Source organism: Caloenas nicobarica, chromosome 23 (assembly GCF_036013445.1).
Source record: "Caloenas nicobarica isolate bCalNic1 chromosome 23, bCalNic1.hap1, whole genome shotgun sequence".
NCBI classification, from domain to species: Eukaryota; Metazoa; Chordata; class Aves; order Columbiformes; family Columbidae; genus Caloenas; species Caloenas nicobarica.
In genome coordinates, this window is record NC_088267.1 from 5,365,937 (window position 1) to 5,389,106 (window position 23,170).

The 23,170-nt window shown below is 53.2% G+C and overlaps 1 protein-coding gene across 2 annotated transcripts in view; it reads right to left on the minus strand.

Moving 5' to 3' along the window:
• RUNX3 (RUNX family transcription factor 3) overlaps positions 1 to 22,353 on the minus strand; it is a 36,508-nt gene extending 14,155 nt beyond the window's left edge. For both annotated transcript variants that reach the window (XM_065650666.1, XM_065650665.1), the window contains exons 1-3: positions 22,093 to 22,353; positions 20,882 to 21,038; positions 16,407 to 16,511 (exon numbers count right to left, since the gene is read on the minus strand). In XM_065650666.1, the coding sequence (XP_065506738.1) occupies positions 16,407 to 16,511; positions 20,882 to 21,038; positions 22,093 to 22,353 (523 nt within the window). The remainder of the gene's footprint in view (positions 1 to 16,406; positions 16,512 to 20,881; positions 21,039 to 22,092) is intronic.
• Positions 22,354 to 23,170: the final 817 nt, after the last annotated feature.

Here is a 23,170-nt window from a genome sequence, read left to right on the forward strand (position 1 = left end):
TGCCGCATCCGACGATGTTCGGAGACGTGAGCAGCATCTGTCACACGGTACTTGTGCCTTCCCAAGGGGGAAAGTGTGGTCACCGAGGTGTCGTCCTTCAGTCCACGTTTTATTATTGCAGCATGCATTTGGGCGCAGAAGAAGAAAAATAGGTTTACGTTTTTCCTTTAACCACTTTTCTCAGGCAGAGCTTAGCAGAGAAGCCAAAAGAACTTCAAAGACCAAGTTCCACGGAAATCTAGTGGAAATTAAGCCCTCTGCCTCTATCTCGGCTGAAACCCTATCCTGCGGTAGTATCTGGCATGTGACGGAGAAAATCCTGAAAAATAAATCAAGTGATCTCCGTGCTGATAATGTTTTCAGAGATTATTCAGCCGTACGGCTGAACCGAGGGCTTCATGTGGCTGCATCGTGCCGCACCGCGGTTGCTCCGGTCTCTGCGCTGTCTGAACGCGGGCACAGCCCCGGGGGCGCTTCTTAAGCCTCAGGAAAACAGAAGTGCTGTATCTCCCCTCTCTGCAAGGGGCTGGTCTGCAGGGAGACCCAGCAACTACCAGCAAACACCCCCCGAAAAAACCTAAACCTGATAAAAATAAAGTAGAAAACTTGATGCAAATCTAAGCCAAGGCAAACACAGGGGCTTATTTAGGAGTGAAAAGCCAGAAAAGCCATGGTGGGATCAGGGCCCTTCCCGGCTTTCATAGACCCTCGCCAGGTCGTATCCCACCGCATCTACATGGGAGGGGCCGGGAAGTGTTAAAATGCAAGAAAAAAGGTGGCGAACGAGTTAAAAGGCGGCGAACGAGTTAAAAACCACCAACTTGGCCTGCCAACCCTGGTTGGTACAGGCTGTCTCCCCAGGACTTCCTGCCGCTTGTCACTTTGAGCTGGGGACGTCAGACTTTGTCACGCAAGAGAGGATCGCTATTAATAGGTTTCTTTCATCAGAACAACCTGAGCTTTTTAATTTCTGCGGCGGTTGGCTTCATTAAAAGCCCTTCCCCATCTACCCACAGCTGTCACGGAGAGGAAACCAGTGCCGTCAAGTGAACAATGGCTCATACCTTAGAGAAGAGGAAGGCGGTTTCGAGCTTAACCCAAGGACTGACTCAAAGCCTCCCAATGCCACGGGGTGGATTTTCAATTGACTTCCAACAGCTCCAGGCCTCATCCCAAGAAATCAGCCGGAGGAGTCTTAATCACTCCAACCTGTGGATTTTGGGGCACGAAACCTGCTGTTGGGTTGGCGGTTTTGCGCTGCGTTTCCAGCCGTGCTGGCACTGGCTCGCAGGTCAATATTTACGGAAACAACAGCCCTCAGGACTATGAAACGACGGCAGCTGCTGACCTGAGGCACTTCTTGTCGACAGCGCAAGCGTTTTAATGCTGGATCAGGTTTCCGAATCTGCTCACTCCGATATTGAACGTGACATGGTGTAAACATTGACAGATCACCTACGATCCTGATGTAGCAACAAGATCTCTATCAGCACATCAAACAAACGGTCCCATTGAACGCTTCCCGGCTGGAAGAGCCGATGTGAATTTGACATTTTAGGCCGGTAATAAGAAGCATACTGGAAGTTTTGGGTGTTTCCTTGGAATGCAGACAGGGAACCGGTGTGTGCCACCCTGGAGCTCCGGCCCTCAAAACGGTGACTCAAAGCCCTGCTTTCTGCATTAAACCATTTCAAAGACCAAGCAGACCCTGCTCGTCCTTCTAGGACTGTGCAACCTGATGTGGCTTCCGAAGCTGGGACCTGCATGGTGTTTCCAGGCAGTGGGGGGGTGTCCACAGCGTCCACCAAAAGCAGCTTATTTCCCCAGATTCCTAAGACGCAGAATATAAAGTTGATCAAAGGTAGAAAGAGAGTCCAGGAACTTCGTGGCTTGAGCGATACCAAAATCTCAGAGTGGGCAGATTTGAAAAAACACTCTTAGGGGTGCCTGGGGGTCCCGGTCCCCTGGTTTATCTGTGTTTAGATGTACGTGGGGTCACAGGTGGGAGAGACAAGGAGCGCACAGCCTGCCCTCCCACTTCAAGGAGTTCGGATTTGGGTGCCACGTTTGTCCCCGTCCCCCACAACCCCGTGCTGCTAAAAGAACGGGAGGGCAGATGGTGGGAAGCGGCTTGGCCATCCCCAGGCGTCTTGCTGCGAAACACTGGCGGCAAGCTGGAGCAAAGGAAACGCGGAGCGTTCCGGCTCGGAGGGGATGTTCATTAACACACGCATTTGCAGATCAGTTCCTTCACTCCACCGAGGAGGAGACGAGAACCGGGAGACAGTAGCGCGGGCTGGGGCAGCAGCTCGAGCTGAGCCATCAGCAGCCCCCACTCGTCCGTGTTCGAAGCAAGGCTCCAAGCATCCCGCCAGCAAGCTCCGGACACCCTCACCCAAGGCTCTGCTCGAATATTATCAGCCAAACTCCACGGTTTAGCCGAGCAGGAGCTCACTGGGAGCGGTCGGCCCAGCCACGCCGCGCACAGCCCAATGGCTTAGTCTCTACACGTCCCTGAGAACCCACCACAAGAAAGCGATCAGCAGCGGATAAAACTCCAGCTCAATGCACAAAACATCTTTCAAATCCCTCTTGTAGCCCTCAAAATAAGAACTTCAGAGAGACACACCAATCCTCCACACAAGGTTGAATTTCTTCCCAGTCTGAGTCTCGGCTAGACTATCAAGTCCCAGCATGTGCTCCAGAAACAAGCCACATGTGAACCGCCTGTGTTATGGGAACAGCAGGCCTGTCCCTTACAGCAGATGCTGGGGCGGTTTCATCTTTGCACACCTACAGCCCAAGATGGGAACATCCCTCAGGTTTTCCCTGGAAACCCACCTCCAGCTCCGCACTCGCCACGGGAAATTCCCAGCCAAGAAGAATTTGGTGCAGCCGCGTGGGCAGTCAAAGAGAGAGGGGAGGACGGTGTGGGGATGGAAACTGGGCTGCCCCCAACTGGAAGGGGCTCAAACATGACGTCTCCATGGAGGATGCTGGAGATCTCCATCGAGCTCCGGTGAGCAGCAGGTCCAAGGCAGTGATTGTCCCCCTGCACTGGGCACTGGTGAGGCTGCAGCTCGAACCCTGCGGTCAGTTTTTGGCCCCTCATGACCAGAAAGACCTTGAGGTGCTGGAGCGAGCTCAGAGAAGGGAACGGAGCTGGTGAGGGGCTGGAGCACAAGTGTGATGGGAGCGGCTGAGGGAGCTGGGATTTAGATGAGGTTGAGGTTGGATCTTGGGAACAATTTCTTCCCCAAAGGGCTGTGGGGCATTGGAACAGGCTGCCCAGGGCAGTGCTGGAGTCACCATCCCTGGAGGGGTTGGACAGACGGACATGAGGTTCTCGGGACATGGGGCAGTGCCAGGGCTGGGGAACGGTTGGACTCAATGACCTCGAGGATCTTTCCCAACCAAAATGATTCCATGATTCCATGAGCAGCAGCAGCCGGCAAGTGCCAACGCTACTTCAACCCACTTCTAAAAGTTGAAGCCCAGAAGTTCACAGGAGGGAGCAGGAGGAAAATGTTAGAAGGAACCATCTCTTCTGCTGCCGAACAAAGTCAAGCACAGATAACTCATTATTCACATGTTTGAAGTTGGCTTGCTTACGCCATTTGGAAGGAGAATCAGTCACGGCGAGGCTTTGCTTTGGTTTCCTCTGGCTTTCGTGAGACACTACGGCTACTGTCTTTCTCCAGCTTGGAGAGAAAGGGGAGTGTGTCGCAATGCGCCTCGGCTCGCATGTCCTGGCAGAGGATTTACACCGACCCGAACAACGAAAGGAAAATAATATTTAAGGGGGTGGGGGAGAGAATTAACAAACAGAAAAAAAAAAAAAAAAAAAAAAAAGGTTGCTAATTTATAAAGCTTTTTTAGCTGGTGGTGGTCTGAGATGAATTGGCTGCCTCTAAAAGGATGAAAATAAATATCCCTCTTTTTGAAGGAAATAGGCTGGCTCCCGGCCAGCTGGCAGGAAGCACTGAGATATGTTGCATTTACAGTAGGGTTTTTTTTTTTACTGTCTGAAGCTCTAACAGCAGGAGAGATGTTTGTGAGAGGCAGCCTGGTATTGATTAGCTGCCTTTGCAAGCCCCTAATCTCCTCTCACTTCTGGGCTAGTCCCTTGGCTTTGCCTCTGCCCACCCCGCGACGGGAGGCCTTGCAAACGGGGCGGCTTCTGATAAATCCTACGGTGGCCTCTTATTACGCTGGGAAACCCAGAAAATAAGCCCTCTGGAAGGAAAACAAAGCAGGGCATTAATTCAGATATTTGAGCAGAAATCTAGGGTAGCATTTCCAAAACCTCCTGGGATGTGAGAGCTGTGTATCCCTGTTCAAATCCAAAGGAACATCACACCCAAATTTCCATGCAACTCCAGCACAAATCCCAAAAGAACACCAGTTCCCCATTCCCAGGGTTTCAGCCAGAAGACTGAATCTTTCTGGACTGAAAAAAAAAAATATATATATTTAAAGCACTTTACAGCACAGGTAAAGCTGGGGGCATTCTCAGCAGTAGACTGGGTAAAATTCATCAGGTTTGAGCATTTAGCCCACTTGTGCCTCACTGAAAATCCACACAAGTGCTTTCCTGCATCTTCCCATCCTTAAAGACTTCTGAAAATCTATCTCTGGGACTTCAGGGTGAATTAGGTAGTATATAGTTAATGTCACCCCGTGTATCACAAACGAGCAAATGGGTGCACATCAGTGGGAAATCCAGCAGCTTTCATGGGTGCAAAACCCACCAGCCTCGCTGACTTCTCTGCAGTTGCTCTCATTTCCAGGAAGGCAAAATTCATTTATGGGCCATGATCCAGTTCTCCTGGAATTAGGCAAACCCCCTGATTCAAAGATTTCAAAGCTGGGTGCTTGGGAGGAAGCAGCCGGATCTCAAGTACCTCCAGCTGATATTGCCTCAGTCGTCTCCCAGATCAGATTTGCAGCTGCATATATGAGCTGTCGCTACATAGATCAGTGGAGTGATGCCAATTTACCATGAGTTAATGCCTGCTATCTAACAACTTGAAATGCGACCTGCGCGCTACCAGTATAGCTGGTTTTTCCCCAGTTAATAACCTGCTCCATTAGGGCAAGCGCATCAAATTCCTTTGGGTGACACTGGTTAAGGACACTCTGCCCAGGACGGGGAGGACCATCCGCTGGGGTCAGCCCTGTGCGAGGAATGTGCCGTGGTGCAGGTAATGGATTGGAGATCTCTCGGATGCCGTGTCCACGTGGCAGCCAACTGGATATAGTAGCATTTTTCCAGCCGGTCCTGGGCTCCGGGTAACCCAGCGCAACCCAGATCAGACCCAAATTTTCCCAAGATTTGAGGATGCTGAGCGCTGGGTTTCCCCTTTGCCCTAGGACAGAGCTGGAGCCGAGCCCTGCCATTTGACTGCTAATATTCCCGGATCCCAGGACTGAGCTCCGAGCTCCATCTCCAAATACTGCCTGTTACGTCGGATAATTACAACTCCTTGCGAGCTTTGCCAGTGCACACAACGCCACGCCGTAAGCAAGAGCCCCAGAGCAACGCTACCTGCACAGCACCTTCATCCTCTCTGCAACGCTGCTCCTCCAAAGCCAAAACCCAGAGCTGCCGAGCTGCTGCCTGCTCCCGGACCCGCCTTTGGGATGCGATGGGCTGGGGGAGACACGGAGCACAGGGCCGGGCAACGGGGATGCTCCCCGCTTGCAGGGTCTCTCTTCTTCCCTCCCCTCTCTCCCCCGGTTCCCACCACAGTGCATCAGTTCGCTGGAAAGAGTGCGATAAAATAATGCAAAATCATGTCTAAGCACCTTCCGCTGCAGGATATGATTTATCTCTGGCTGATTGCAGAACAGGTGACTGGGCTCCAGTAGCGGAAGAGAAGGGTCTTAGGAACTAAATTTCATCTCACTCTGAGTCAAATCCTCTTCCTCCCTCTGCCACATCATTAAAGTGATTGGTTGCACTGATAAGCCCTTTCGAGAGGGAGAAACAAGATGTGTCCTGCCCTGACATCTGATGTGATCTTGTGGTTTTGTTTGATAGTTCTAGTCCTTTAGTTGTTGTCTTCTTCCCCGAAATGAAACTCGCCTTTTAGCACTGCCTTTTTTTTTTTTTTCCTTTATCTTCTTTTCCAATCCACGACCCTTCGCACTGTCCTCCTGAGCTCACAAATCCTGCCCGAGGGACGCAGGGCTGCGTTGCTTTAATAAACCTGCAATCCCAGCTATAGCTTGATAAATCCTCACTGGCAACAGCCTCCACGTCTGTGCAACACTCCCACATCACCCGCTGCCCGGCAGGTTATTAGGTCTGCTTTACAAATGGGTAAACTGAGGCACGGGGCAAAACACAGCCCCTTTGGAAGGAGCAAAATCACCAACATCCTTGCTCACAAATACTCCTTTTTAGTGTCACCCCATCACCTGCATCCCAGCCCAGTCCGCTCATCCTCTTGCACAGCTCCCTTTGGGCCGCACCGCAGGACCCAGCAGGAATTTCTTTCGCTATTTCTTTGTGCAGGACCCAGCACAACTCGCTCCTGTGCCCGGCATCAAAACACCACCAACATCCTTCTGGAAGGAGCCTTCAATGAAACTTAGTTCTCCAAACATCCCCCCATCCACCAGAGAGGATCCTGTTTAATCTCTTCCAAATTCACGATCAATGCCCACTTCTCCGACTCTGATTTATTTATTTTCAGAGCCGGCGCAGGAGCAGATACGGCTCTTCCACCCCAGCTGAGAATCGTGCCCTGGGGTTTTCCCGAAGCATTCAAAAGCAGGAGGTATCGCAACCAATTTCAACAAAGATTTCTTTGTACAATGCAAGCAAATATAATTTCCCTGGTCTCACTCCCAATAACTGCTTCGCTCAGCAAATATTGGCCATTTTTAAGTGAAATTATTTTGAAGTTATTACGCGCCAGGTGATTATAAAAGGAGAGGTGGAATTTACTATATGTGGCAAATAAAATAATTAGAGGAGTGAATGTGCTGGAGCCCATATTAATGCGGCAACCGAAATTATATTTCTTTCGCGGCTGGGATTACAGCCCGGAGCTGTAGCACCGACGGCCTGGGCGATGCAAACCCCCAAGCTTTGTCCGCTCTCTGCTCTCCCCAGGGAACGCCCTGCAACCCCCCAGCACCGGGGTGTCCCCCGGGGTGTCCCCGTGTCCTGCCCGGGGGTGACGGGTCCCCCATGGGGCTGGGGGCTCTTGCACAACCCAACCCACACAAACCCAGTGCTGAGCTGCTTTGCTCTTCTGGTTTTCCTCCACTCCCCACCCCAGAGCGGAGCCCGACTCCCCCTCGCTTTGTCTGTGCAGGATCGGACCCCGAAGGGGTTAACTGGATACCAGCACCTATAAGAAATTAGAGGAGGAGGCAGTTTAACATAATTGCTCGCCATGCATGTATCAACAGCGGTCCAGAACTGCCTCTGCAAGAACACAGTGCCCTGGACGGTCTGGGCACATCCCAAAGGGTGCAAATTCCCCCGCTGGGATCAAAACACATTAGCGATGGGAATACAAACAGAGAAACCCTCCTGCGCAGCAAGTACCGATTTGCAAGGGCTCTGGGTGAACTCGGGAGCCCTGAGTCTCGCCCCGGCGTCTCCTCGTCCCTCCCCACCGCCCGCCGGCCTCTGCCGTGCCCCCGGAGACGCGGCTTCGGCTTCGTCCTCCACCTCCCGCTCGCGGTGACTGGGGCGGTGGGAGGTTTTTAAGGGATCTGGCAGATGGAAGGCGAGAGCGGGTGGTGCATCGTGCCCTAATCAAGCTGCACCGGTGCTTTTCATTCGCCTTTTCGTGTGTCTCCGTCCAAAGAACAAACGGGATCGCGAAGGGCGGGATGGAGCTGGACGGTCTCTGCGCAGGATGCACAGGGTGGCTGGGACTCCTGGGCACCACCCACGCAAGTGCCCCATCACCAACAACCCCAGCGGCAGCTGGGCGACAGCAGAGAAAACACCAGTAAAACTAAAGGATTAAAACACGTCGCGTTCCCACCGAGGATTTCCCACGCCCACCTTGTTTCAGGACACCCCAAAAAGTCTACGCTCCATCCAAAGCCCTTTTGCTCCTCCAGGCAGGACCCTCCGTGGGGCCGGAGCAGCGCGGGGAGAAGCTGAGACCCAGGAGCTCTGTCTGTCTGCAGCACGACCGGGATGTCCCCAAGCAGCGTCACCCCCCCTGTGCCCAAGGGCCACTGCTGGGACCACCACGGCAAGTCCCCCACCAGCCAGAGCGATGCCGAAGCTCCCGGGCGCTCGTACGGAACGGAGAGTTAATTGGGAAGCGAGAAAGTGTCGCTCAGGATTTCCCCCTCTTCCTCCCCAGGGAAAGGGACAGGTCTTAAGAAGTGGCAAGTCCGCGTATTTTAAGCACCGCGTTTTAAATTAGAACAAATTATAGCAATTTTACATCGGCAAATAACTGTCCAGGAAGCAGTGAGGTCATTTATTTGTTTAAATGATCTCGTCGGTTTGATTGATTTAGTTGCCCTTTTTTTTAGTTTTCCTTTTTCTTCACCATTTCCTCCCCTCCCCCCCCATTTTTTTTCCTCTAATTCCCAGACAAACTGGGAAATGTCTGTGTATTTATATCTCGCTAAGGACAAGCAGGGGAAGAAAACAAAAGCCCCTAATAATATCCAAAACTATCACCCCACGGGAGCACTTCAGCACTGCGCCTGCTTTTAATTACAGAAACATCTCCAGTTCAAGTTTTATGCATCCCCACAAGGAAGCCTTTTTGCCAAGATAAAGATCTGAAATCGTACAATACTGGCACGACGCAGCCCCCGTCCTGGGTCTCCATTTGAGCTTCTGAGAAGCGCAAATCCCTCTAATAATTTATTATTTCTTCTCCAAGCCCTTGCCAAAGCCAGATCAAACCTCCAAGGGGAAAAAGCGCAACAAACACGGGGTGTCAGGGCCTCGGGCATGCTGCAGACTCCCGAAATTTTCCGTAAGAAAATGGTAATTTGGGATATTTTTGTCTTGGTTCCTCTTTGGCTCCCGTCCCGTCACCCCGTCCGGCTCCCCGCTCCCTCTTCTTCATCCTCAGCTGTTTCAGACTGTCCCTCGCTGACTCGCACCCGTCTCTGCCACCCGGAAGATCCCGATTCCCCCGTGTCCCGGGAACGGGAGAGCTACAGATTTTGATTTCTCCATCCAGGTTCGTGGAGGTGACATCCCGAGGGGGCACGACGCGTCGCCCCAAGCTCCCCCGCGCCCTGCACAGCTCTTCCAGCTCCCCGTTTCCTCTCAAAATTGCTTCAAATAATAACAAATCCATGAGATAACCTTTTTTTTTTTTTTTTCCCCCCCCCATATGGAGGAAGCACAATGTGGATTTACGCAAATCCTCTCACAGCACAGGTCCGCGGACAAAGCATCGGCTAAAATCCACACCGGGCTGGGGTGATGCGTGAATTCGTGTTTCTCAAAAGCAACGGGAACCTTTCTGCCTTGTTTTTCTCCCCCTTTTCCCCCAAAATGGTGCAAAGGAAGGAAGCCCAAGAGAGCTGCTCTTTGTTCCAAGCAACTATCATGGGGTCAGAAATCTCAGCAGATACCATCAATACTTTTAAAGACACTACAACCCAAAAGTTAGAAAGGAGAAAACCAACTCTGCACGATATCGAACACGTTATTTTGTACTTTTGCTGGCATTTAAACCATTAAGGCATGAAAATACGACACCGCTAAAGGAATCGAGTTTGCACAGGGCTGCTGTACCCCAGGAAAAAAAAAAACCCAGGAGGCTGGAAGGTTGTGGGGAGCTGAAACCCCCCAAATTTGAGCCCCACTGCCAGCGAGAGCGCAGGAGCTGACTTGGCTCTTCAGACTCCCCCAGTCACCCCCAGCCCAAAATCTGTGGGTCAAACTGGGCAGAATGGGAGCCTTAAATTAGGGCAGCATCGTCTTATATGGGACGCCTGATTTCTAGTTATTAGCGTCATATCGGGGTCTCTACAGAGCTTATTCTGGTTAATGGGGTGGAATGTTGCACATCTTTTCCCTTCCCTGAGTGAAATGGGTTTCAGTTTTGCTATTTCTGGTAGTAAATCTCAGACTCATCTGCAGCCACGAGGATGGGGAAAGTAGCGGGGGGATGACTTGCATCACTGTCGTGGTCCTGCACATCCTTTTTCTCTCTAGCCTCAAACTGGAGCATACAGTAGGAATAATGTGGAAAAAAAAAAATCTACAGCACAGATTCCTCTGAACTCAAGAAAAATGGATCCATAGGCACTTTAAATTAAAAAAAAAAAAAAAAAAAAAGAAAAGAAAAAAAAAAAAGAAAGGCTTTTTGAGGGTGGTTTGCGGACGTGCCGGGGTTCGGGGAGTCGGCGAGGCGCTGGGCGTGGGGTGGGAAGCGAGATGGGGTGCGGGCAGCGGTGCCGAGGCGCGTCCGCGGCAGGACGGGGCGGTTTGGGGCGCTGCTCTTATCGGGGCAGCCTCGAGATGGATAGAGAAGCCACAGCGAGGTGTGTGTCATCCCGGTAAGGGCTGGTACGACTCGTCCTCCTCCCCGGCTGCCACCCCGGGCAGCACAAACGCTGCTGGAAAAAATGTCCTTACGGCGGGGCCGGGGGCACACGGGGACACAGACACCCCCTCCCACAGCCACCCAGCACCCCATGCTCAATAGCAGCAAAGCCTTCTTCAGGCTGGATTTACAGACAGGGTTTTTCTCCTCTTTTTTTACTTTTTTACCCCATACTCGAAGCCAAGAGCCCCCAGTGCACAGGGTGCTCAAGCGCAGCCAGCACCCAAGCCACAGCCTGGCACCCACCCAGCGCCAGCACCCCGGGGACACAGGTGCCACCAACACCTTGCACAGGCACGGACAAGGGGGTTTCCACCCTCGGCAGACCCCAAACTCTTCATTTCCCAGCCAGGAGCGCAGGGCTGGGGCTGACGTTGTGTGCGGGGGCCAGGCGGGCAGGGAAACCCTCACCCAGCTGAGGCTTTTGAAAACACAAAAGCTAAAAAGCGGCGGTTCCTGGAAACGCCTGAGAGCCGTGGGAGGTGAGAAGCCTTTCCACCCGCCGGCTACGTGCCGCACGATGGGGGAGCACTGGGTGCTTGGGGGGAGCCAAAGCCGTGGCCTCCCGGGTTGTCACCGCTCCCAACACGGCCCCATTGCTCCAACCCCATGGACAGAGGGGGAAGGAGCCTTTTGGGGATGATAAATGACCACGGAGGGGATTTGTACCTGTGCAGGATGGCGTCCTATCAGGGAAACCTTGCATGGACGAGATGGGGAGGGGACACGAAACGCTCTTGCCTGGCCGGGGGCGTTCCAGCCACAAGCCCCCTCCTCGTCCTGATCCAAGCCCAGTGGTGCTTCAGCACGGGGACACCCTCCTGGCACCCACCGCGGTCACACCAAGCGGTGACACAACCGAAGGCACCGACTCTCTGATGAACAAACCCCAAATGAGCAGGACAGGAGACTCCAGCCGCCATCGCCTTCCACGAGCGTTTGCAGCGCGGCCAAGTGGGCGACAAGGGGGGATGCGGGGACCCCACTGCCCCTCGGTCCTCCAGTGTGGAAACCCGAGCGGCGACCCTTCCTCATCATCACCCCCCATTGCATCGTGCAGCCCAGGATGGGAGAAAATGAAACCGCAGCGTAAGAGCAGGGAGGTCTGTGCTGCCGGGTGCGGATCCCTCCAGCATCCCGCTCCCTGCTCTACCCACCACCTTTGCTGGGCGGGGGGGGAAGAAAACCAGCTCCATTCACCCAAATTTACACAGCATTAAACCTCCGAAAAGCAAATTTGTGCTTCCCCACAAGGGTTATAGTATGTGATCAAGTCCTCTTGCTCTCCCTTTCCTCCTCAGCAGGGATGCAGGGAAACCAGAAACAAGGGGTTTAGGGCAAAGGGGATTTAGGTGAAGGGGGGGAGAGGTGGAGACTGAACGGTAACAAGAAAATATGTCCAAGAGGGGGAAAACAAAAGGCATTTAAAGGAAAAAAAAAAAAAAAAAGGGACTTTGTGTAAGAGTTCCCAGGAAATGGGCGAGAGGAGGAAGAAAACAAAAGTGAGAGCAAGGAGGAGGTGAGAGCGGTGGGAAGGAAAAAGGGGGGACGGGAAGGGAAGGAAAAAGGGGGGACGGGAAGGGAAGGAAAAAGGGGGGACGGGAAGGGAAGGAAAAAGGGGGGACGGGAAGGGAAGGAAAAAGCGGGGACGGGAAGGGAAAGAAAAAGCGGGGACGGGAAGGGAAAGAAAAAGGGGGGACGGGAAGGGAAAGAAAAAGGGGGGACGGGAAGGCAGCCAGCAGGTGGGTGTGATGGGGAGGCCCTGGGGATGCTCCCACGTACCCAGGACCGCACCAAACATCCCCAGATAGATTCCAGCTATTCATTTTTTAACACGTTCTGCCTCTTGTGGATTATTTTGCAAGCAGCTGTGGATGCGAGAGGGCTTTGCACCAGGGCTGCAGCTCAGCCGAGTCGGGCTCTTGCTAAATAAAGAGCTGCAAAGAAGGGGGGAAAAAAAAAAAAAAGGAAATTCCACAGGAAGTTCAAATATTTTATTACTTCCTGTTTGTACAAAGTATGTCAACACTTGGCACCCGCTGCGCCATTTGTTTAGAGCTAAGGTGTCAACTTGAAAAAATGTCCTTTTTCTCTCCAGATCTGACCCAGAAAGAGCCTGAGCTCAAGCAAAAATGAAATAATAATCTGGGAGCGAGCGAGGCACTTGGAGGGGGCCTGCGTGGCGCTGGGGACCGCGGTGGAGCGGGCGAGACGGTGACTTGGCCAAAGCCACCGCCAGTCTCAGCCTCACGCGTGCCCTGACGCGGCTGCAAACCAGCGCCCCTGGGTGCCCTCCACACCGCGGTCCAGCTCTCCCGGTCCCCGTTCCAGCTGCATCCCCGGCCCCGCGAGGGCCGTCACCCGCTTCCCTGCCACTGCTCACCCATCTCGACTCAATTGCAAACTCCTCAGAAGTTCTTTTTTGTTGTTGTTGTTATTTTTATTTCTTTTTCTGGGCACGGCTTGAGTTAAAAGACTTGCTCAAGGGCTGAGATGAAGCGATGGGACGGGGTGGAAGATGAATGGGGCGCTCGGAGGTGGGGCGTGGAGCCCGGCCACGTTCTGACCCAAAAAACCCCACGAGAACGGTTGCTGGAAGAATTTCACCGCATCTGAGAAGACGATGCCCAGGGCTTTCCCAGGATGCCAAGACAAATGGCCAATTCTTTCCACATTTAAGGGCGCTTTGCTGCCCGTTCACACCAACCCCACATCCAGCCTCCAGCTCCGGCCAGCACCGATTCTGTGCACCAGGAGCCAACGCACACCACGTTCTGCTCACTTGCAACGCTGCAGCCATGTTTGAGAGGTTAAGATAGATTTTATGTATTTTTTAAAAATTATGCACACACGCATATATATGCACGTATTTACACAGTCACACATATGTGTTTACATATATCATAGAATGTCTTGAGGTGGAAAGGACCCACAAGGATCATCAAGTCCACATATATATATTTATATATATTTTTATATATTTATTTATATTTTAATATATTTTATATATTTATTTATATTTTAATATATTTTTATATATTTATTTATATTTTTATATATTTTTATATATTTATTTATAATTTTTATATATTTTTATATATTTATTTATAAATTTTATATATTTTTATATGTTTATTTATATTTTTACATATTTATTTATATATTTATTTTTATATATTTAGTTATATTTATTTATATTTATTTTTATTTATTTCTTTATATTTAACACACATATAATATATATAAATATATATTTTAAAGTATATATCATATGTATACACACACGTAAAAATTGCAATTCCTGCTGGCGGCTCTCACCTCCCAAAGCCAAGCAAGGGAGGGCAGCGCAAACCATGGTGCTGGGCCAAACTGGTTCTTACTGGGGCTTTACTGGCTCCAGTCGCCGGCCAGGAGCCCCGTGGGCGCCACACACCCAGGGGTGCTGTGCCGGAGAGCCACCCAGTGGCAGGTTCACCAGGAAAACCACCTTGGGTTTCCACAAGCCAACCTGGATCATTTTGCAGCCGGTATTTCCACACCAGGGATTTCTGCACAGGACTGCAGGGAAGGGCAAAGGGCATTAGTTTTTTTTATTATTATTTTTTTAAATTCGTGTTTATTAGAGGGTGCAAACCAAAGTGTGGCAAAAAAAAAAGGATTTTAATTTTTTTTTTTTTTCCTTCCAGTGCAAGACACCGGATTTTCATCAATCATGAATTTAAGCCTCAGGGTCAAATGAGAAGTCAAAATATGACCTTTACTGCTAATAAATCTATGATCATCTGAAAAAAGTAAAAAAACAGACCCACCACCCCACATCTTGTGTCTAAACTCTTTCCATCAGCAATTTACGGGCTGTGGGGGTGCAAGGATGGGGCAGAGATCGACCTCTGGGGCCCTCGTGGAACAAGCAGAAGCAGCAAATAAACCCCACGCAGAATTCCTTAATGAGCTCACACCTCCCAAACACTTTGAGGTCCACAAATCAGGAAAAAAAAAAAAAAAAAAAAAAAAAAAAAGGGCAGAAAACTGCTGATGTTGCAGGCAGGACGGCGTCCCGGGGAGGGCATCCCTCGGGCACCGCGCGCCAGCGCCGGGCACGCCGCTCCGTCCTCCGCCTCTGCTTCGTTATGCCAAACGAAGATGCCAAACGGCCCCAACGCGGAGAGCGCAGGGCCAGCGTGCCCGGGGCTCGGCCCCGCGCCCGGCGACGAAACCTGCCCCTCCGTATCGGGAAATTTAAATTAAAGATGGGGAGCGATGGGCCGAGGTGTTGAAATGCAGGAGGAGCGGGGATGATTCAGCAGGGGGTTTTGGCGAGTCAGAGCAAAACCAAACGCCAAGAGTAGTAACTATCTCGCCTCGTATTATTATTTATGTATTCCTGATTATTATTATTATTATTATTAGAAAGGTGATCTGATAGAGCAGATAAAGGGCTGAGCCAGGAGTCAGGAGACCTGGTTTCTATTCCTGACCTGGCAAAGTTGTGAAATTCCCTGCCCAGCCCGTTCCCGGTTCCCACCACGACTCGCTGCCACAGCCCCACGATGGGGACCTGCCTTGTGTTTCTGGCTTAAAATAAAAACCAACAGCGTTGCATCCCCTGGATGCCAGCTTTGCAAATCCAGCCCGGCAGCTCGGCAGGCTCCTTTAAAGACTTTCGTGCTCCAAAATAAAAAAATCAAGGGGGAAGAAAATCCAAACAGCCCCGATGCAAATAAAACCCCCTCGCCGAGGTAACAGCCTCCACCTGGCCTGACATCAAGGGGCACCGATGGCCCAACGGCAGCATCAACAGAAAAATATTTTCTGAAGCATATTTAGAAGGATCAAACCGTTTCCCTTCCATTTGGGCACTGACAGCTTGACACGCAAAGGGAACAAACTCGGCTTTATAGTCCCCGGGGTGGTGCGGAGCGAGCAGGAAGGCGAAGCCAGAGCGAAAAACTGGAGACGGAGGTGCTGGGGACAAGGTCCCATCACACAGGGGGTCCCGCAGTGCCAATGATATTCCTGACTAAAGGAAATTCCTCCAGCCAACAGCACCGGAGCGTTTCCCCGCATCGCGGGAGATGCCAAGGTGAGCTCAAAGCTGCCCGACGCCAAAAACCGACCCAGCAGCCGCCCTTGCAAAGAGCCGCCCTCAACCCAGAGGCACCGTCCCGCACGCAGGAGCGCCTCCTCCTTCGCAGCAGAACCACGTTTCCGGGCTTGATTCGTCTCTTTGGTTTTTCTCAAGTAACGCAGCTCCCGGCCGCTGCCAGCGGAGCCTTTGACAACCCGAAAGCGAAACCACCACAAACCCAAAAAGGAAGATGCTCACCGAGCTGTCCCGGGCCCGTGCGGACAGACAGGCAAATACGAGCACGGCGCAGAGGAAACCTGCCTACATTTTGGGTTTAATAATCAGCAAGTCAGCCTCCAAAGCCAGGCGCAGCATCTCTGGCTTTGCAACCCCCCAGAGATGCCCTGTGCACCTCCAGATTTGAGGCCTCTGTAGTTTTGCTGTCAAAGCCCAAAGAATTTTCCATGCATCCCAACCACTATGAGGACCGGAGCTATAAAACCATCCCTGTGTGACGGGATACAGAGCATGGCCCAAGCGAGCAGCACGCGGGGATACATGCCACGCTCTGCTGTGCCGAGAAAATAAAATAAAATAAAAGCGGCCAAGCCGTGCCCAACACACGGGGCTTGCTCGGCCATGCCAGCGCTGGAAACGGTGCCTGCCCCGGGTGGCTTTGCCCAGCTGCAGGGCATCCTGCATCCTTCGGCCATGGAGAGCTCAGCCCCTGCATCCCCCCCACGCCGCTCGGCGGCTGCCAAATCAAACACATCACTTACTTCGTGGCTCCCGGGGTCCGTCGACAGTCACTTTGATGGCTCGGTGATAGGTAGCGACTTGGGTGGGGTTGGTGAACACTGTGATCGTCAGGGTGAAGCTTTTTCCTAAGGAGGAAAAATAAAACATAAAAGCCAAGAGAAATGAGGAGAATGAGAAGAGAAGTGGGTTCAGCTCTTGTGGGAGCAAAACGGTCCTGCTGGAGCAGGCTCAGACGCAAATAGCCACATCCACCGAACTCCAACACACACATCATTTAATTTTATGAGGCATTATTGCCGAGACACAAAGCTCGGCCGGCTCCCGCTGGGGTTCAGCCGGCTGCAGAGAGAGGCTTGGACCCAGTTCAGAGCCAGGACCTCCCCGGGTGGAAAAGTCTCTTGTGTCCCCCCTCTCCTGCCCTGTCCCCAGGTCGACCCCCTCCACCCACGGCAGCGTCCCGGTGCCTTCCTGCTCCTCCCATGGGAACCCAGCCCCGAGATGTGGTGTTGGATGTGGGACCCCCTCTGCGAGGGATGGGTTTGGGTCCCGGCACCCGTGGGAGGCTCCTGTGGGAGAAAACTGCTGAGGCGGCCTCGGTCTCGGGTTTGCTGGGGAAACCTGGTGGCTTTGGCCCTGTGGGTGTACCTACACGGCGGCGTTTGGAGCCGAATTGTGCCGGGGGTCTCAGCTGCATGGCAAGTGTGTGGGTGCCAGAAACTGGAAACTGCAAAATGGGAACTGAATCTGGCCAAGCTTTGGCCACTAGAGAGGTGGCCCTGCCGGCTGTGGGGACTGTCCCCCTCTCCCAGCCCTGACCAGAGCGTAAAGCAGTGAAAAGCACTTGGGAGCCCAATTTTGCAAGAACACAGTGACCCAGGAGGACAGGTTTCCGTCTGCAACCCGAAAATGCTTTTGGCATCATGGAGGGTGTTATCACCCCTGCACCCACGTGCCTCCCCGCTCTCCCAGTGCCCACCCCAAACCCAGACCCAGTCGCCCCCCGCACCCCTGGCACCCCCATCCCAGACCCTCTGCCCCCTCCTTGCCCCATCTCTGCTGCCATCACCCCCTCGATGCAGGAATCAGGCTGGAAATGCCCGTGCAATAGCCCTTAACTCCTCCAGCCTTCATTTCACAAATAAATCCAATAACAAACCACCTCCTTTCCCTTTTTCCCCTCTAAAGGAATTAGAGATTTTCAGATCCCAAACATCACCTATCTACAGGGTTGGACGTGGGAATATCCGTAGCAAACCAAAATACTATTTATACAGCTAGGAGGAAAAAGAATAAACAGAAAAATGAAATTATCTCCTCCGGAGAACATCCTGCAATTATCCCAGGTGGGAGAGTTTCCCTACGGGAGCACCGGGGGAGAAATATTGGCTTAAAGCAGACAGCAAGTATCGATCCGTGCCCAGCCTCAGCTTTCAAGACAAGACTAAACGCTGCACAAACCTTCAGCTCAATTTCTGCACAAAAATGATATTTTTTTTTTTTTTTACCCTCCCAAATACAAATGTAACCCCCAATGAAGCGGTCGCGCTGACAACCTGCCTGGAAGAGCTGGGCTGGCGCAGCCCGCGGAGCGCGAAGGCTCCAGGCGCCTGCACGGCCACAGAAAAAACCACCAGCCCGGAGCATTTGTTGGCAAAAGGTTTGCAGAACCAGAGTGCGGGGATGACCATTATTAGGGGCAATTAGGAAATCCAGTGGGAGGAGAAGCAAGCCGGGGGAGCCCCTCGGTTTGTGAGACACGACCGTCCCGCGCGCCCCAGGAGCTGAGCCCAGCAGCTCCGCGCCCGGCTCCTCCTCACCACTATATCTGATTTTTATTCTTTTATTTTTCAATTTTTCATTTTCCGCGTGAAATGAATCGCCTGCATTTCACTCCCCCCCAGCCCGCTCACTGCAGACACAAACACCTCTCCAGGGACGACGGCCGCAGCGTGAAGCCAGCCGGACTTTTTTTTTTTTTTTTTTTAAACAGCTTTCAAAAAATCCTCCCATGAATCGAAAATGACGATTATTACTCAGCACCATTTTTACTCATTTCCCGCCTTCTCGAGAAGCCAGGCTGAGGTTACTCATGCCCACCGTGCGCCCAGCACCTCTGCATGGGGATCACAGCTCCTGGGTGGCTGTGGGAGCACCCACAGCTCCGGGGGAAAATTCCAGCTGGGAGAGCACCCAGCTGGCCTTGGCTTTCATTTTATACAGTGCAATCTGAGCAGAAAAGGGTGGTTTTATTTTACATATATATATATATATATATATTTTTTTTTTTTTTTTAAGAGCTAAGCATAAGGGAAACTGGTCCTTCTCCCCTCTCTTTGTCTAATTTTGGAGAGGAATGGGTAAGGACCTGCTCTTCCCAGCTCACAGTGCCTGGGAATAATCCCAGCCACGCTCGTATTAAAAATGCCCAATTCTGAACTATATCCAAGCCGTGTTTTCAAAGCAAGAGCCTCACTGCTGCTGATTTCACAGGGCTCCTGCAGCTCGGGCGCACGGCCGGGCTGTTCACAACGTGTGCTTTCAGATGCCCACGTCCGCACGTTGGATTTACACGAACATTTACACACACAACTCTGCTCCAACAAACTGTTCCGCAGCAAATCTGCCAGAATAAACAAAACCAGCACCGGGCTTTGAGAGATTAAGTCAAACAAGGGAAAACAAGTGTGACACCCAGAATAAAAATTCAATAGAAACGATTTTTCACGCTGAATAGGGCTGAAAGAGCCCCTTGCCGGGAAAGCGTGGCCGGACAAGAGGAGCTAAACACACGCTTCACGCTGCGAGAAAACCCTCATGCCAGCCCCAGGGAGCAACAACGGAGTTCTTTCTCTACAAATATTACAAAGCCTCATACCACAAGAATATATTAAAAAAAATATATAGAAATCAGCACTTGGGTTACGCTACTCGCGCCAAAGCCTGTTAGAGGCAGCGGAGGTGTTTTCACTGCTGTAATGAGTATTTTCCAGGACTCTGCCTGAGGAAAGAGACTGTTCACCCAAGTGCTTTCTAAGACTGTAAACTACTGTTAATTCAGAGCTTGGGTCTGCAGAGGAGGAAAGTTAATAATGAATTCAAGAGTCAAGCTGAGATTGGGTTGTGCTCAGTTTGGAAATTTGTGTAAGGGGGATGAAAAAATAAAAAGCACAGAAAGAAAAGAGCCTAAGAGAATAATTGATTACAGAAATGAAAGCTTAATTCATAAAAGAAAAACATTTTTCCATCCATCAACCTGCAACCAGTTAAGTGGAGAGTTTTTAAAGAAACTGCAACATGGAGAAGGAGCCAACAGGAAAAAGGAAATGTATGAAAGAATGTAAACTATTCAAGTTTCATAAAGAGGAACAAGTAAACAGTTATTACATGCAAATAATTCCTAACATCACTGCTTTTAATTAATGCAGAGAAGTCAAAATATATCTGACATTGTGCGTATACATTCGAAGCCTTTCAGAAAACGCTGCCACATGGCCATTAAAATATAGTATTCTTACTTTTGTTTCAATGAGCAATTAAGTGCTTCGACCTGCAGTGTTTATTGGTGATGAAATGCCGAAATTATTCTATTTATACTATTGGAAAGGCAGGTACAGCAGTGCTCCCCCGACACCCGCGGCCGTTCAGCGTTTTCAGGGCGTTTATTTCCCTCTCCTCGGATGGCAAAGCCTGATTTCCCTGACGGTTTGTTATAAAAAAGTCAGCAGCGAGATCCGTTTGAGACTAAATGATACAGCCAGCCTTTACGGCTAGAAATCTAAATTTCTCCCCCGTTCTTTTCATGCAACAAGAGGGCAGAAAACGGGTGAACCTTCCCCAAAAAAGCACCCACAGCTCTGCCCTGCGCCCGCCCGGCTCCCGCATCTCCCGATCAAAACGAACCTTTCCGCATCCCTGCTCGCTGCATTCCCCTCCTGCCAAGCACTGCGTTATTATTTCCCTTCAAACACCTGATTTGCACCATTTACAAACGAGCTGCCAGGTGAGTTATTGCCCCTGAGCACATTCACCGAACCACCGCGCACCCCCCGCTGCCCCCGTTTACCTCCCTGAGGAGCTAAATTCGGGAGGATTTAGGTCGAGGCTGCTTTGCCCCACCGCGGAGGTTTTGCAACGAGGTTGTTTTGTAATTTTTTTTATTTCCCCTGCACCGTCCTTTCCCGGGGAAAACCCCCGGGACGAGCGGGACAGAGCGGCCGGCGGGGCCGTTCTGTTGCGGAGGCGGCCGAGGATGCTCCCGCATCCATCCCGCATTCACATCCCATCGCCCGCCCGGGAACCGCTTCGGGGCTGGGGAATCCTCCCTGCGCGACAAACCCAGCCCGCAGCAACGAAACCACCGGCCCGCGACAAATACACCGTTAAAAATAAAATAAACCCAAACTCAATTTCTTTTTCTTTCTCTCTCTCTCTTTTTTTTTTTTTTTTTCTTTAAAGCCAAATAAAAAAGGCCAACCATTTCCCGGCCAGTACCTACCCCTGCCGCTTCTCCCAACAAATCTGAGGTCGTTAAATCTCGCTACTTGGTTTTTCATCACGGCGGAGGCGTTGCGGAGCTCCGCCGAGTAGTTCTCGTCGTTCCCGGCCATCACCGTGACCACCGTCCCATCGGGCACATCTCCGAGGGCCACGACCTAGGGCAGGAGGCGAGGATTTTAGGCTCAAACTCACTGCGGTCGGAACTAACCTGCCCTAAGGTTTACCCTCCCCCCCCCAAAAAAAAACCCCAAACCCAAAGCAAAACCAAAAGCAATCCGAGCCCCCGAGGAAGGCTGTAAAATCGGAGGGGGAAGGGGAACATGAGATAAAAAAATAGGTTAAAGTGAGCGAGTGGGTTCTACGGGGAGGGGGGGGCCGCCCTCGGCCCCGCCGGGAGAAATTGAGCTTTTATTTTGTTTGATTCAGGCGAAAAAAAAGCGCTGCGAGGCGCGGAGTGGCAGCGAGCGGGGCCCCGGAGCTCCGCGCCCGGGCCGGGGGAAACCCGGGGAGCTGCGCGGCCGCGGGGGAGTGCGGAGCTGGCGGAGAAGGGACTCCCCTCCCCGAGGAACGGCGCCCCGAGCTCCCGGTGCCGGGACAGCCGGAGGAACCCGGTTTGCAGCCTCCTCCGTCCCGGCCACTGCCGGGCTCCCCGGGCCTCCGCTGCCGTCCTGCCCGGCTCCCCACGCCTCTCCTCCCGCTGAGTTTTTGGCTTCCCTCTCCTCGGCCCCGTTCCCCCAAGCCCCGGGAGCACGGTGGGGAACCCCGGCCCGGGGCTGCCCCGTCGGGTCACCCCGTTCCGCGGGAGCGGAGCCGGGCGGCCGCGGGGAGCCCGGGCAGCGCGGCCCCGTGCTCCAGCTCTTCGTTTTCTTTTTTTTTTTTTTTCAGATTAGATCTCCCTTCCCTGCCTCTCTCTCCCTCTCCCAAGAAGGTAATTAACCTCCACTCTCATTAAACTTCAAAGTTGCCTGAGAGCTCCTAACTGTACGGAATATCTAAGATGCTGTGACCGCGGGGCAATGCGGAGACTTGATTAAAAATAATAAACCGGGCTCCCTTGAAGGTGATGTCAAGAGCGAGTTAAAGCGAAAGGGGCGGAGGGAAAGAGGCGAGTAGGTCGGGAAGGAGGGCAAGCCCGGAGCTGAACCGGTCCCTCCGAGCCACCGAGGCCACCTGCCCCGGTCACAACCCCCCCCGGAGCTCAGCGCTTACCTTGAAGGCGACGGGCAGCGTCTTGTTGCACCTCCAGTGGGACGGCAGCACCGAGCACAAGAAGTTGGGGCTGTCGGTGCGCACCAGCTCGCCGGCGTGGTCGGCCAGTACATCCACGACGGAGCGGACCTCAGGTCGAGCCCGGGCGCCCGGTGCGGGGGCCCCCAGCGCCCCGCTGTTCTCACCCATCTTACCGCAGGGGAAGGCCGTGGAGGGGGGTGTGAAGCGCCTGCTGGTGCTCGGGTCTACGGGAATACGCATCACAACGGCGGGCGTCAGGGAGCCGCCGCAGCCCGGGGGTACGAGGAGGGGCCTGGCGGGGCCCGGCGGCAACCGCTCGGCTGCGGCGGGGCTCGGCGGTGGGACGCGGCGGGAGCAGCGGCGGCCGGGCCCCGCGCTGCCTCGCTCCGTCCCGGCAGATCGCCGTCCTCGGCGGGGCGGCGCGGGGAAAGCGGTGCGGGGCGTCTGCTCTCGCCCGGCTCCGGGGCTCGTCCCCGGTGGTTTCGCTGCGGTCCCGTCCGCCCCGCCCGGGGAAAGGCGGCGCGGAGCCCCGGCAGAGCCACGTCGCGGCCGCGGGCACCCTCGGCTGCAGGCGGGTCCGCTCCGCCGGGCGGCCCCGAAACCAGCTCCCAAATGTCAGCCGCGCCGCCCGGTACCGTATTTACTGCCGGCCCCCGGGAACGGGGCGGGCCGCGCCCTGACGGACGGGGCGCTGCGCCAATGGGACGGCCGCGGGGGTCCTTCTCCCCGCCCACCACCCTGTCCTGCGGGGCAAAGGGGCGTGGCCACAACCGAAAGGGGCGTGGGCAAGGCGGAAAGAGGCGTGGCCTCCGTTATAATAGGCGTGTCCGCGGAAAGCCCCGCCCCCGCTGGGCTGGCCCGGCGGGGCGGGCGAACGTCGGGGCCGCGGTGGCTTCTTGCCGCCGCCGGCGGAGGCTTTTGGGGCGCGATGGGGCCGGTTTGGGGCCGGAGCCGCCGGAGCCGCCGCCGTGCAGAGCGGCTGGGAAAACAGCACGTCCCTCCCTGCCCCCCCGCCGCCACCGCGTCCGCAGCTCGGCCGTGGCGGAGCGGGGGGAGC